The sequence below is a fragment of the Chiloscyllium plagiosum genome, unplaced genomic scaffold, assembly GCF_037043375.1.
Source record: "Chiloscyllium plagiosum isolate Xiang-an unplaced genomic scaffold, Cpla_swu_hap1 HiC_scaffold_11, whole genome shotgun sequence".
Classification (NCBI taxonomy): Eukaryota; Metazoa; Chordata; class Chondrichthyes; order Orectolobiformes; family Hemiscylliidae; genus Chiloscyllium; species Chiloscyllium plagiosum.
In genome coordinates this window covers 48,897,336-48,909,973 of record NW_028270149.1, presented here as the reverse complement: position 1 = coordinate 48,909,973, position 12,638 = coordinate 48,897,336, and the positions used below count along the sequence as shown (strand labels likewise).

General features: G+C 40.5%; 1 protein-coding gene across 2 annotated transcripts in view; it reads right to left on the bottom strand.

The window, feature by feature from the left end:
- LOC122557551 (MORC family CW-type zinc finger protein 3) overlaps positions 1–6,813 on the bottom strand; it is a 135,232-nt gene extending 128,419 nt beyond the window's left edge. For both annotated transcript variants that reach the window (XM_087992036.1, XM_087992035.1), the window contains exons 1-2: positions 6,757–6,813; positions 6,586–6,658 (exon numbers count right to left, since the gene is read on the bottom strand). In XM_087992036.1, the coding sequence (XP_087848162.1) occupies positions 6,586–6,658; positions 6,757–6,795 (112 nt within the window). In that variant the 5' untranslated portion in view covers positions 6,796–6,813. The remainder of the gene's footprint in view (positions 1–6,585; positions 6,659–6,756) is intronic.
- Positions 6,814–12,638: the final 5,825 nt, after the last annotated feature.

Sequence of the window (12,638 nt, the reverse complement as noted above, 5' to 3'; positions counted from 1 at the left end):
AGATAAGCTTTGAGACAGACATTAAAACGGAAGCTATATTTAAAGAAGACATTTAATGAAGGAAAATGCTCCAGAAACAAAAAAATGATGATTAGCTAAGGAAAGAGATTTAAGAATAGCTGACATAAGCTTATTCAAAGAGATGGATTTTATGAAGTGCCTCAAAAGGAGAAAAAGAGTGACAGTGAGGATGAGTGATTTAGGCAGGAAATACTAGAGTCTGCAGCTTAGTGATTGATGGTGCAGTCAACATTAATGGGTGAAATGCATAATAAGCCAAAGTCAGCGGCAATGAGAAGCCTCGGACTGAGCAATTTTAATTCTGTAGGCGTTTATAGAGAGAAGGGAAAGGCTATGAAGACATTTAAACTCATTGATAAGAATTTTAAATTTATAGGTGAAGTACCAATATGGCCAGTAAGATCAGAGCTGAAAGATAAACCAGAAGTGACTGAATGGGATTTGGGCAGAAGAGTATTGGACCAACCAGCAATTACAAATGTAAGTAGTCAGAATAAGTAATTGCATAGTCAAGTTTGAAGTTGACTTGACCAAAAGACATGAATGAGAATTCATTAATGAGCTGAAGTGGCTGAGTCATATGCTATTGCAGAGGCAACAACAATGGAGTAGATGGAATTGAAAGCTCCAATAGGGTTCACCTGGATGCCAGCATTTCGAATCATCTAGTTTATTCCAAAATAATGGATAAAGATGAGTTTGAATCAATGGTAAATGTATTGAATTTGTTGTTAATATGAAAGCTTCAGGATTCTAAACATGTTGCAAGAGAAAACTTTGATTTTGTTGTGTGAAACCAGCATATCACAGTACTAGAAACATAGGAGGTTATTCAATCCATCACGTGTACTCTCTCAAAAGCTCACATAGTCGCACACACATGTCCATTCTCTGTAGACTTGCAGATATTTTTCTTCTGCTGCTTATCTAAAATGCCTGCGCGCAATGAAGGAACATTATGGGGAACGATACCCCATCCCACATTAAATATTCAAGCAATGCAGGATAACCAGTAGCCCTGAAAACAAATCATGACGACAGACGTGAGCTCCCAAATCTCCACACTTGGAAGCAACTAGCAACATCTGGATTTTCCAGGGGTGCAGATTCAAAGACCAACCTGCAGCATAGCCAGTAACAGGATATTGTCACAAACTACAGGGTGAAACAATAATGATAAGTGAGGAATCTGATCCATCTAAAAAGAAATGAAAAATATACAACTTCCACATGGAATATTAAAATCAATTTCCATTCAAGTTTGCAAAAGACAAGTCTCTTATATCACCAATGTATATTGATAAGCAAAAGGGAAATTTGGAATGCAATCGCACAACAATGCAAAATCAAGACAGTCTTCTCTTCAACAGCATGCTTTTGAATGGAATATTGAAGGCAGTTTTGAAAAGTCGAATCATTTTCTCGAAACAAGCAACACTGAAGTATGATTTTACATTTGCCATCTTCTGGAAAAACACCACAAATCATTCACAAAAGGTGAAGCAATTTCAGAAACAACAACTTCAGCTGCTTACTTTTCACTCAAAACACTTTAAGAGTGAAGAAGAAATAACAATTGCAGTCCACGGCACGTTACTTGGTGCTTCCACAGTAGCAAGATAAGTACAACCTCCCTCCAATCTTTCAGAATCTTTCAGAAACTAAAGCAGGACCTAAATGGCCTTCTTACTGCAGTTCATTGAATCTATCAACATTTGACACAGCCAAACTAATTGTATTTGTGCTCATAGTTTTTAAGATCATAACTGAAGGGCACCCGTTTCTTGCTTTAAAATAGTGAACAAGAAGTGAGGAAATCTACAATAAATGCAAAGGCTGAATACTTGAGAAAAGCATTCTACCCGAGAAACTGGTTTCCATCAACGATGATAACACAACAGCTACGGTTGGCTCAAATGCAGGTATTGTTGTATTTTGCAGAAATCATTCTGATTTCTTCTCCTTCAGCAATTACCACTGCATAACCCACCAAAACGTATTAGCAAGTAAAGATATCAATTTTTCTCATCAAATGAAACTTGTTAAGATTGTAAACTCAATTCCAGAAAGAACCTTTCAACGACCTTACTTAAATCCTTACTTGACAAACTCATTGTCACCTAAAGTGAACTAATCCTAAACTGATATGAGGTGATTAAGACAAGGGAAGGTCCTGCAAAGATTTTTCGATCTGATACCTTAAATTGTCTATATTTTGAAATCAAGGTCTTAAGTACTCAGTAGGCTCTGGGTGCAGGTTTGCTCGCTGCACTGGAAGGTTCATTTTCAGACGTTTCGTCACCATACTAGATAACATCTTCAGTGAGCCTCCAGATGAAGCACTGCTGGTGTTTCCTGCTTTCTATTTATATGTTTGGATTTCCTTGGGTTGGTGATGTCATTTCCTGTGGTGATGTCATTTCCTATTGTGATGCCATTTCGTGCTCTTTTTTTCAGAGGGTGTTGAATGGGTTCCAAGTCAATGTGTTTGTTGATAGAGTTCTGGTTGGAATGCAATGCTTCTAGTAATACATGAACATGAACTAACAAGAAAATGACATGGCCCTCTCTCACTAGTATCCTTACTACAGATAAGAAAGAACACCACTTTAATTGGGACAACACATTCATCCTAGGACAAGCCAAACAGAGACATGCACGAGAATTCCTAGAAGCATGGCATTCCAATCAGAACTCTATCAACAAACACATTGACTTGGACCCCATTCAACACCCCCTGAGAAAAATAACAGGAAATTACATCACCATAGGAAATGACATCACCACAGGAAATGACATCACCAACCCAAGGAAATCCAAACAAATAAACAGAAAGCAGGAAACACTAGCGGTGCTTCACCCAGAGGGTCACTGAAGATGTTAGCTAATATGGTGATGAAACATTTGAAAATGAACCTTCCAGCTCAGCAAGCAAACCTATATTCAGAACCGCAACTTGAGCTACAAATCTTCTCAAAACTTGCTATTCAGTAAGCTGTCAGACATTGCATGGTTGCACAATTTTGGAATCTTTATTTGACGTGTTGTCACATGAATCTAAGTACTGTGATAAGTTTTGTTTTGCGAACAGTACAGGCAGATCATAGCATACAAGGACATACAGATCATGGGGTATTTAGACACAGCCAGGCACACATGGCTACAGGTGCACAAAAGCAAGATCAACATTAGATCTCAAATTAGAAAGGTCCATTCAGCAGTTTACTAACAGCAGAGAAGAAGCAGTTCTTGAACCTGTTTTTAAGTTTCTATATCATCTGCCTGATGGAAGAGGTTCAAAGAGAATATTACTGGGATGGGAGGGGTCTTTGGCAACCTTTCCGCTGCAAGAAAAGTGCAGTTGGAGTACATGGATGGGAGGCTGACTTTCGTGATGGTCTAGGCTATGTTCATAACTTTTTGTATTTCTTACAGTGCTGGGCAGAGCAGTTGTCATATTAAACTGTTATGCACCCAGATAGAATGCTTTCTATGATACATCTGTAAAAGTTGGTGAGGGTCCTTATGGATATGCCGAATTTCCTAAGCCTCCTGAGGAAGAAGAGGCATTGTTGTGCCTTCTTGACCATCACATCTACGTAGGAGGTCCAGAACAAACTATTGATTATCATCATGCCTAGGAATTTGATGCTCTCAATCCTCTCAACCTCAGCTCCATTGATGTAGATTTGGGGCATATCCTTCTCCTTTCTTCCTGAAGTCAACGATCAGTTCCTTAGTATTGCTGACATTGAGGGACAGATTGTTATCATTGTACCATGACACCAAGCATTCTATCTCCTTTCTGTATTGTCTCTTCATTGTTTCATATCTGGCTTACAACAGTCTTGTCATCAGCAAACTGGTAGATAGCGTTTCTACGAAATTTGGCCACATAGTCGAGAGTGTACAAGGAGTATAGTCGGGGTCTGAGTACACATCTTTGCAGGGTGCTGGTGTTCAGGATTATCGTCGAGGAGGTGCTGTTATCTATCTTTACTGATTGAGGTCTGTGGGTCAGGAAGCTGAGGGTTGGAAAGGCCAACATCTCAGAGTTTTGACAGTAGCTTGGTTGGGATTATATTTTTGAAAGTGAAGCTGTAGTTGATAATTCGGAGCCTCACATAGTTATTATCCAAATATTTCAGGGATGAGCGTAGGGCTGGGGAAATGTTGTCTGCTGTGAAGCTGTTTCATTGGTAGGCAAATTGCAAGGTTCCTTATAAACATCAACATCAACAGTGAAAGAGCTAAACTGAGAAATGCAGGGTAAGCATAGCACACTTAGCACATTTGATCAGTGCTGTGAATGCATTTAAATTGAAACTGGGGTCTACGATCTTCACGATCAAATAATGAAATGCTGCAACACCTCCACAGTCGAGAGAAAATACTCGAAACAAAATCAAAGACAAAGGAAAATGGTTCAACCCAGAAAGCTTCCATGTACACCTGGGGATGTTGGCAGAGGAATTCAACAGTCAATTTTATAAACTAGATGTGATGGAACAAATTGCAACATTTGTCTCAAGTCCATTCCTTCATGTAGACATTGCTGGGTTGATTTCATCAGGCATTTGATCCACAAATTTGCAAAATTGAATTGAAGATAATTACAATGCAAAATGATATTGAGCTGAAAGTCAGATCAAGGGATAACAAAATTTTGAAGATTTGTAAACAATGAAAATTACCCACTCCTATCATCTTGTGCTTTTAAAGTGAAAGCTTATTTGAGTCCACATATACCTACAAGACAGTGTTCTGCCAAATAAAGATAGTCAAGTGCAAGCATTGCACCCACCTCACTGATATTTATTTGATAGGTATGGTAAAATTGCTATAGTTCTAGGGAATCAAAGGGCTGCTCTCTCATTAGAGAGAGATGGTAGTGAATTAAACCTGAGGAGACATTGAGAAGGTGGGACTTTATTGATTAATTGAACCCATATTGTTGGTATCATTCTGTACCGTAAACCAGCTAACCAGGTGAACTGAACTAACCAACCTCCACAGGAACAGAAGTGGCTAGTTTCTGTGCAATGGACATTTGATCAATCTAGCACGAAACAAAAAATACCCAAAAGAACTGCGGATGATGGAAATCAGAAACAAACACAGAAATTGCTGGAAAATCTCAGCAGATCTCGCAACATCAGTGGAGAAAAATCAGAATTAGTCCAGTGACACTTCTTCAGAACTTGACTGATTTCTGTTGTGATTCTGTTCGCCGAGCTGGAAATTTTTATTGCAAACGTTTCGTCCCCTGTCTCGGTGACATCCTCAGTGCTTGGGAGCCTCCTGTGAAGCGCCTCTGTGGTGTTTCCTCCGGCACTGAGGATGTCACCTCGACAGGGGATGAAACGTTTGCAACAAGAATTTCCAGCTCGGCGAACAGAACCACAACAACGAGCACCCGAGCTACAAATCTTCACCCAAACTTTGACTGATTTCTCTCCACAGATGCTACCAGACCTGCTGAGATTTTCCAGCAGTTTCTGTTTTTGTTGTTGATCAATCTATCATTGGGTCCAAATATCCATTTCTGTGTCATAAATACTTCGTAATAATTGCATGTTGGTTTGAAAACAAAATGCTGTGGATCACAGCGCGTCAGGCAGCATTCATAGAGAGGCAGCAAGCTAATGTTTCGAGTCTAGGTAACTCTTCATCAAAGGTTGGAACAGCAAGTCAATTTCCATCCTTCCAAGCCATAAACTGGTTACTCAAACTCATGCATTTTGGGACGTTTCTGCTTGGAGCACTTTCCTATCTATTTACACTTTCTCAATCTCCGCTGTGGCAAGCAAACACCCCTGCACCGACCAATGACAGCCTGCCACCACCACTAGCCAATCCCGATGACCCGCGTCCCCCAACCCGGAAGTCTCAGGTTCACTCCCGCTATCACGCGCTGTTTGTTATGATTCCGTTGCGCTCTGTGATTGGTTGCAGCAGCGAGCCAATCTGATCTCCGGGCAGGAGGCTCAGGTGACTAGGAACATATACCCCCCTCCAACTGCTGAATTCACGGACTCTCGCGGCTTATCCTTTCCACCTTCTCCCTGCCATTTCTCACTCACACGGGAGCACAAGATTTGGATTCGCCTGTGTTGGACTGGGATGTATATAAAGTTAAAAATCACACACCAGGGTTTGCTCTGCGCCGGGCGGGACCTTGCGGGCGTTATCGATAATCCATAGTCAATTGGTTCGCACTGCCGCTAATCAAAGCAATTGGCCAATCGAGTCCTTAGGTGCCGCCCCCCGCCCTCTGATGGGCCGAATTCAAACATCAGTCACATGCCCTTATGGCAGAGCCCGCCCTCCATAGGGCCCCATCAGCCAGTCAGCCCTCCCCCTCCCCTTTATCCACTCCCTTTCCCCCCTCTCTCCCCCCCCCCCCCATACAAGTTCGGTTGTCCCTGCACTTTAGACTAGTTGGGACATAATCAAATATACAATGTAAGGGCTGTTAAATTCCGGTCGCGACCAGCGGAGAAGCTGCGTTGACAGGGACATGCAATTGTAAGATGAGAATGACAAGCCAGCGCGGTGCCTTACCTATGAGTTCGGCGATTGCGCTAAAAGGCCAGGTATGACTGGTCGAGTTCGTGTGTAAGTAGGTAGGGCTCATCTGAAGAGCAAAAATAAAACATCATCACGGTTATTTGGTAGATGTGCAAACCAGCTCCGTCTGATTCCGATCGGTTGCTTTGTTATTTGTCAGCTTACCGCACTGAGGCGAATTCCATGCTCGCTCAGCTTCGCCATATTTGATCAAGAGTTCTCCGTTTCCCAGGTGAGGGCGCAACGTTGTCAACGGCGTTTGCGATGCCGTACAAGATGGCGCCTCCCGATAATAGTATTGCCGTACGCCATGGTACTTCCGTACATGGCACCTCCCATCTCTGAATTCAGCGATTATATACAAATACTGATATTTGTACGGCATAATTCCGATATATGGTAACAAAAATAAATGTCGAATATTGGATCCCATGTTTTCTTAATGTTGACATTTCGTATGTTTTAAATACTTTTGAGGGTAGTTTTTCTTAATTAATGCGACGTAAGTATACTGTACGGCCCCATTCTCAGTTCTTTGTTTCTATTATAATGGCGATTCTGTCTCCTGTACTGTGTTTGCCTTAGAGTAAAGGGAAGACCTTTTAGAATGGAGATAGAGAGAAACATATTTAGCCAGAGAGTGGTGAATCTATGACATTGCCAGAGAAGGCTGTGCAGGCCAGGTCATTGAGTATATTTAAGACGAAGGCAGATCGGTTCTTGATTGTAAAATGTTATGGGGAGAATGGGGTTAAGAAACTTATCAGACATGATTGAATGGCGGAGCAGGCTGGATGGCTTAATTTCTGATCCTATGTCTTATGGTCTTAAAGTTATTGGTAAAGAAGCAAAAGAGACATTAAGGATTTTTTTCCACCAGAAGGAAAGGTGAGTGTATGGAATGAACAGCCTGAAATTTTGGTGTCAGATTCAATCTGGGTATTCAAAAAAGAAAGCTTATTTGAAAAGGAACAATGTGGATGATTTTAAGGAGAAGGCAGGAGAATAACACGGAGATGCTCATTTGGAGAGCTGCTGCAAACAGTGACTGAAACAGCAGCATTATGCCATATTTCAGGAGCTATGCATTTTGCTGCAGGGCAAATCACAATATATTCAGAATAAATTTTTTTTAATGTTAAATGCATCAAAAGGTATGAGGAGGAACTGTGAATATGACAATACTCATTTAATAGTAGAACAGACTTGAGGGACCCCAAATGGCCACCCCTGGTTTGTTTAAGTAATGTGATGTGTGTGAGGGTGAAACTGTTGATATACTGTTTAAATTTCTAGAAAGCATTTGATAAAGTGCCTACATAAAGGGTTATTGTGCAATGCCAGAGCCCATTAAAAGGGTTAACATTTTAATTTGGCTGGTTAGCAGAAAACCGTGCATGTAAATTGGTAGTCTTCTGTTTGGCAATGTGTAATGAATATTAGATTCTCTACAGTCCACACCAACCCTCCAACGAGAAACCCACCCAGACCCATTTCCCTCTGACTAATGCACCTAACACTATGGGCAATTTAGCATGGCCAATTCACCTGACCTGCACATCTTTGGACTGTGGGAGGAAACCCACGCAGAAACGGTGAGAACGTGCAAACTCCACACACAGTCGCCCGAGGGTGGAATCAAACCTGGGACCCTGGGACCTCTAATTTATGTCAATGACTTAAATGAGGGAAGTAAAGGCACTGTGCATTAACGCAAGTGGTGCAAAAATAGGGAGGAAAGTATGTTGAGTGGATGCTGATGGACATAGTTATAATTTGTCAAAAATCTGGCTGGTATAGAATAATGTAAGAAAATGTTACTTACTCAGGAAGTATTAAACTGAGGATAACTTCAGAATTTTGAGGTTTACAGGGATCCAGGTATTTTGTGATTTATGACAAAAAAAATGCAAGAAGTGTTAAGTCAAGAAAGTTAATGGAATGCAATCTTTTGAAAGGAATTGAACATAAAAGTAGAAATATTCTGCTTCATTTATATGCACAGATGGGTTTCTTTATTTAGTCAAGATATAAATGCATTGGAGGCAGTTCAGAGATTTATTAAGTTGATACCTGGGGTAAAGTATATCTTATATAAGGTTCAATATTTCTACTGGAGTTCAGAGTGGGGGATGTCTTTATTTAAGTATATGATCCTAAATTGCCTTTTGCAAAACTAGATGTACAAAGACTGTTGTTTCTTTTAGTGTGCTTAGGAGTCATGTACTAGGAGGAAGTGCGAAACTTAGAAAAGGCACAGGAAATACTCACACTGAATCCTGAATCAGCAAGATGCTTGGTAGCATCACTATCAACTAAGCTAGCAAAATCCCTAAAATAGCTGCCAGAATGGGCAGAAGGTGAAGGAACTAGTAAGAGGGAAAAATTCTACTTGACCTCACCCAAATCAGTCTACCTATTACAGATGTATCTGTCCATGACAATATTGGAATTGTTTATCAATAGACACCTTTGTTAATCCAGATATGTTCTGACCTGATGAACACCATAGGTGTAGTGGTGAGCTTTCTTTACCTTCAGCGGGTTAATCATAAGAAATAGGAGCACGATGTGAGACCTCTCGAGCCTGCCTTGTCATTGAAAAAGGTCATGGCTGATATGCCCAAGCTTCACCTCTTTTTATGCCAGGTGAGTTTAGCTTTCAATTCTATTTCAATTATCTACCTCTTCTACATACTGCTCCAGACTTCACACCTCCAGGGCAGAGAATTCCTGACATTCTATGCAGGAATCTGAACTCAGGGACAAAGTGACAATACATATTCTGTAACACTATCTCAAGTTTGAGATTCTGCCAACGACCCCCAGTTGCTTGGAGCAGGGATGCCAGCGGCCCAGTGCGGAGCGTGACGGCCTCCAGCAGTCAGACCACATGGAGGCCCCCTGCGTTGATCTGGAGAAAGGCTTTGATGTTTGTCATTCTTAAACTTGCTTCTTGGTTTCTTTTCTGACCTAGGATTGATTATATTGTGTATAACGTAAAACTTTTTCTGTCATTTCTCTATCCTGTAACTAAGGATTATACCTCAACTGTACACCTAAGATGGCACTGTGTGCTGGTGACATTGTTATACAAACTAATCTTGTAACTGAAGAAGCTGTATCTAGGTAGCTTTGTATCTAACATGGCACTGTAAGTGGCAACCTATCAACTTTTCACTGTACTCATTTGAGCATGTGACGAAATGAATTCTAGTTCTAGTAAAAACATCTTGACACCTACCATGTTAAGACCCTTCAGAATCTTTAATGTTTTAATAAGTTCTTCTAAATTAATGAGTGAAGGCCAAATCTGTTTCACAATTCTTAATAGTCAAGTCTTTCATCTCAGGACTCTCACTTGGGAATATCTTTTAAACTGCCTCTAATTCTAGAATTTCCTTGTATAATGTAGAAACCAAAATCTTACATAGTATTCCGTGTTAGACCTTACCAAGATCCTGTACAATTGTAACCTGGCTTCCCTGTTTTAAAACGCCAATTTAATACCATTTGTCATCTTACTCATTCATTGCACCTGAATGCTAACTGTTTTTCATGGACAAGAACACCCAGATCATGCTTGAGATAATACTTATGTTAGCTTCCAATAATACTAGATAAAGATCTAGGTTATATAGTACTAAAAAAATCAGGTGGTTTAGCTCTGATAAATGCAGGATTATGGGGACAGGATGGGAAGACTGAGAGAGGATCTGATTGAGACATATAAGATTATTAAAGGATTGGACAATCTGAAGGCAGGAAACAGGTTTCCGCTGATGGGTGAGTGCTGAACCGTAGGACACAGCTTAAAAATACGGGGTAGACCATTTTGGACAGAGATGAGGAGAAATTTCTTCACCTAGAGAGTGGTGGGTGTGTGGAATGCTTTGCCCCAGAGGGCAGTGGAGGCCCAGTCTCTGGATTCATTTAAGAAAGAGTTGGATAGAGCTCTCAAGGATAGAGCTCTCCATAATCAAGGGTTATGGAGATAAGGCAGGAACAGGATACTGATTAAGGATGATCAGCCATGATCATATTGAATAGTGGTGCAGGCTCGAAGGGCAGAATGGCCTACTCCTGCACCTATTGTCTGTTGAGAGGGTCAGTGTGAACCCAAAGGGCCAAATGGCCTCTTTCCTCACTGTAGGAGTTCTATGGTATCTAAAGAAGACAACAATAATTCATCTAAACAAAGTAATCAACAGGTACCCAAGTGAAAAAGAGGGATGGACAAAAATGGGAGTGGAATACAGAAATTGCATGATCAGCAATGATCATATTGAATGGTGGTGCAGGCACGAAGAACCAAATGGCCAACTCCTGCACCTATTTCTGCAAAAAGACAGTATTCCTGGAAACCTCCACAGGGTTAAATCATCAAACTTCAAGAATTCCAATTTGATGTGGTTTGAGCAAAGCACCCAGTGGACAAGCTTCATCCATGTACTTCTAATGATGCGACATGGGGTAAATCCCTCTTGTTAATTTAAACCCGACACACACCAGTTCACCTCGTGCTGTAATCTGTTAAATTTTGAGAGGCAAAGAATTATCCCAGAGGTTACTATTTGAAAATTAACAATTTTATTCTTTATGTCCAACAGAGAATGTTAAAACAATAGCTATTTACAATTCCTTTCTCCTAAACCTATCTTTTACGTCCCACTCTACAATGCTGGTCCAATGTTTTAAAAAACCCAATGTAAGATATACAAAAAAAAATTTCTCACCAGATTTGTCGATTCTCCTTTGTAGATTTTATTCTGTAGATTTTTCTCTGGGTTTTCCTGGGTTGTCTCATCTTCCGTCTTTTGCTGCACAACATTTCTTATGGACAAGTACCTTTCAAAGAGCTATTTGAATGTCAGTCTATACTTGTTGGTTTTCTTGGCAGTTCTCCCCCTAAACGTTCAAATTTCCTGCTATACACCCTAAAACATCAGATCATTTCATTGGTTTGATATCATCAAAACACTAAATTCAAATTTGATTGGACTTTGGTATCTTGGGGCAAATTTAAACTGACCAAATTCAAATTACTTGTGTACCGTGGAAGCTCAGCTGCACTATTGGTTTCACAGTCAAATGTTATATATTAAATTCTTTCAGCACACTCTGTGCCTAGAAGTCCATGCCAGGTTCTGGTCTCTCTTAAAGGTACAGTACGCAGTAACACCTTCATAACACCTCTCCCCCCCCCCCCCCCCCCAAGAAAAAATGAGCCACCATAATGAAAAGATGGATTTTTTTCTACTCCTTAACCACATTATCATGATATACATATTACTTTAAGTTCATATTAACTTATCCCCCCACACATATAACATTGAATAGATACCAATCTCATCTATACTTTCAATTAAATCCATGATAACACAGCTGCAATTAATCTTACGATCCACAACATGTACAGCTCCAACTCCTATGTCACTAGCATGGATAGCAACTTTAAAAGGTTTCAAAAAGTTTGATATAGTTAAAATTGGTGGAGTGGTTAATATTGCTTTCAAATGGCATTGTTATTACCTCCTGGCATTGTTCTGTCCACCGAAACTTTGTGTTCTTCGTCAGCAAATCAGTTAACAGTGCCACTACACTGCTGAAGTTCAGAACAAACATCCGATAGAATCCACCAAGTCCTAAGAATCAAAGCACCTCTTTCTTTGAGTTTGTCGTGGAAATTCCTCGATGGCCTTCGTATTTGCGTTCCATAGAGTCAACCTTCCAAGATCGATGTTATGTCCCAAGAACATCACTGCTGCTTTTGCAAATTCAGTTTTAAGTTTATTTCTAGTTTTGCTTCTCGTAGTCATAGAAATATATAGCACGGAAACAGACCTTTGGTCCAACCCATCGATGCCAACCAGATATCCCAACCCAATCTAGTCCCACCCACCAGCACCCTGCCCATATCCCTCCAAACCCTTCCTATTCATATACCCATCCAAATGCCTCTTAAATGTTGCAATTGTACTAGCCTCCACCACCTTCTGTGGCAGCTCATTCCACACATGTGCCACCCTCTGTGTGAAAAAGTTGCC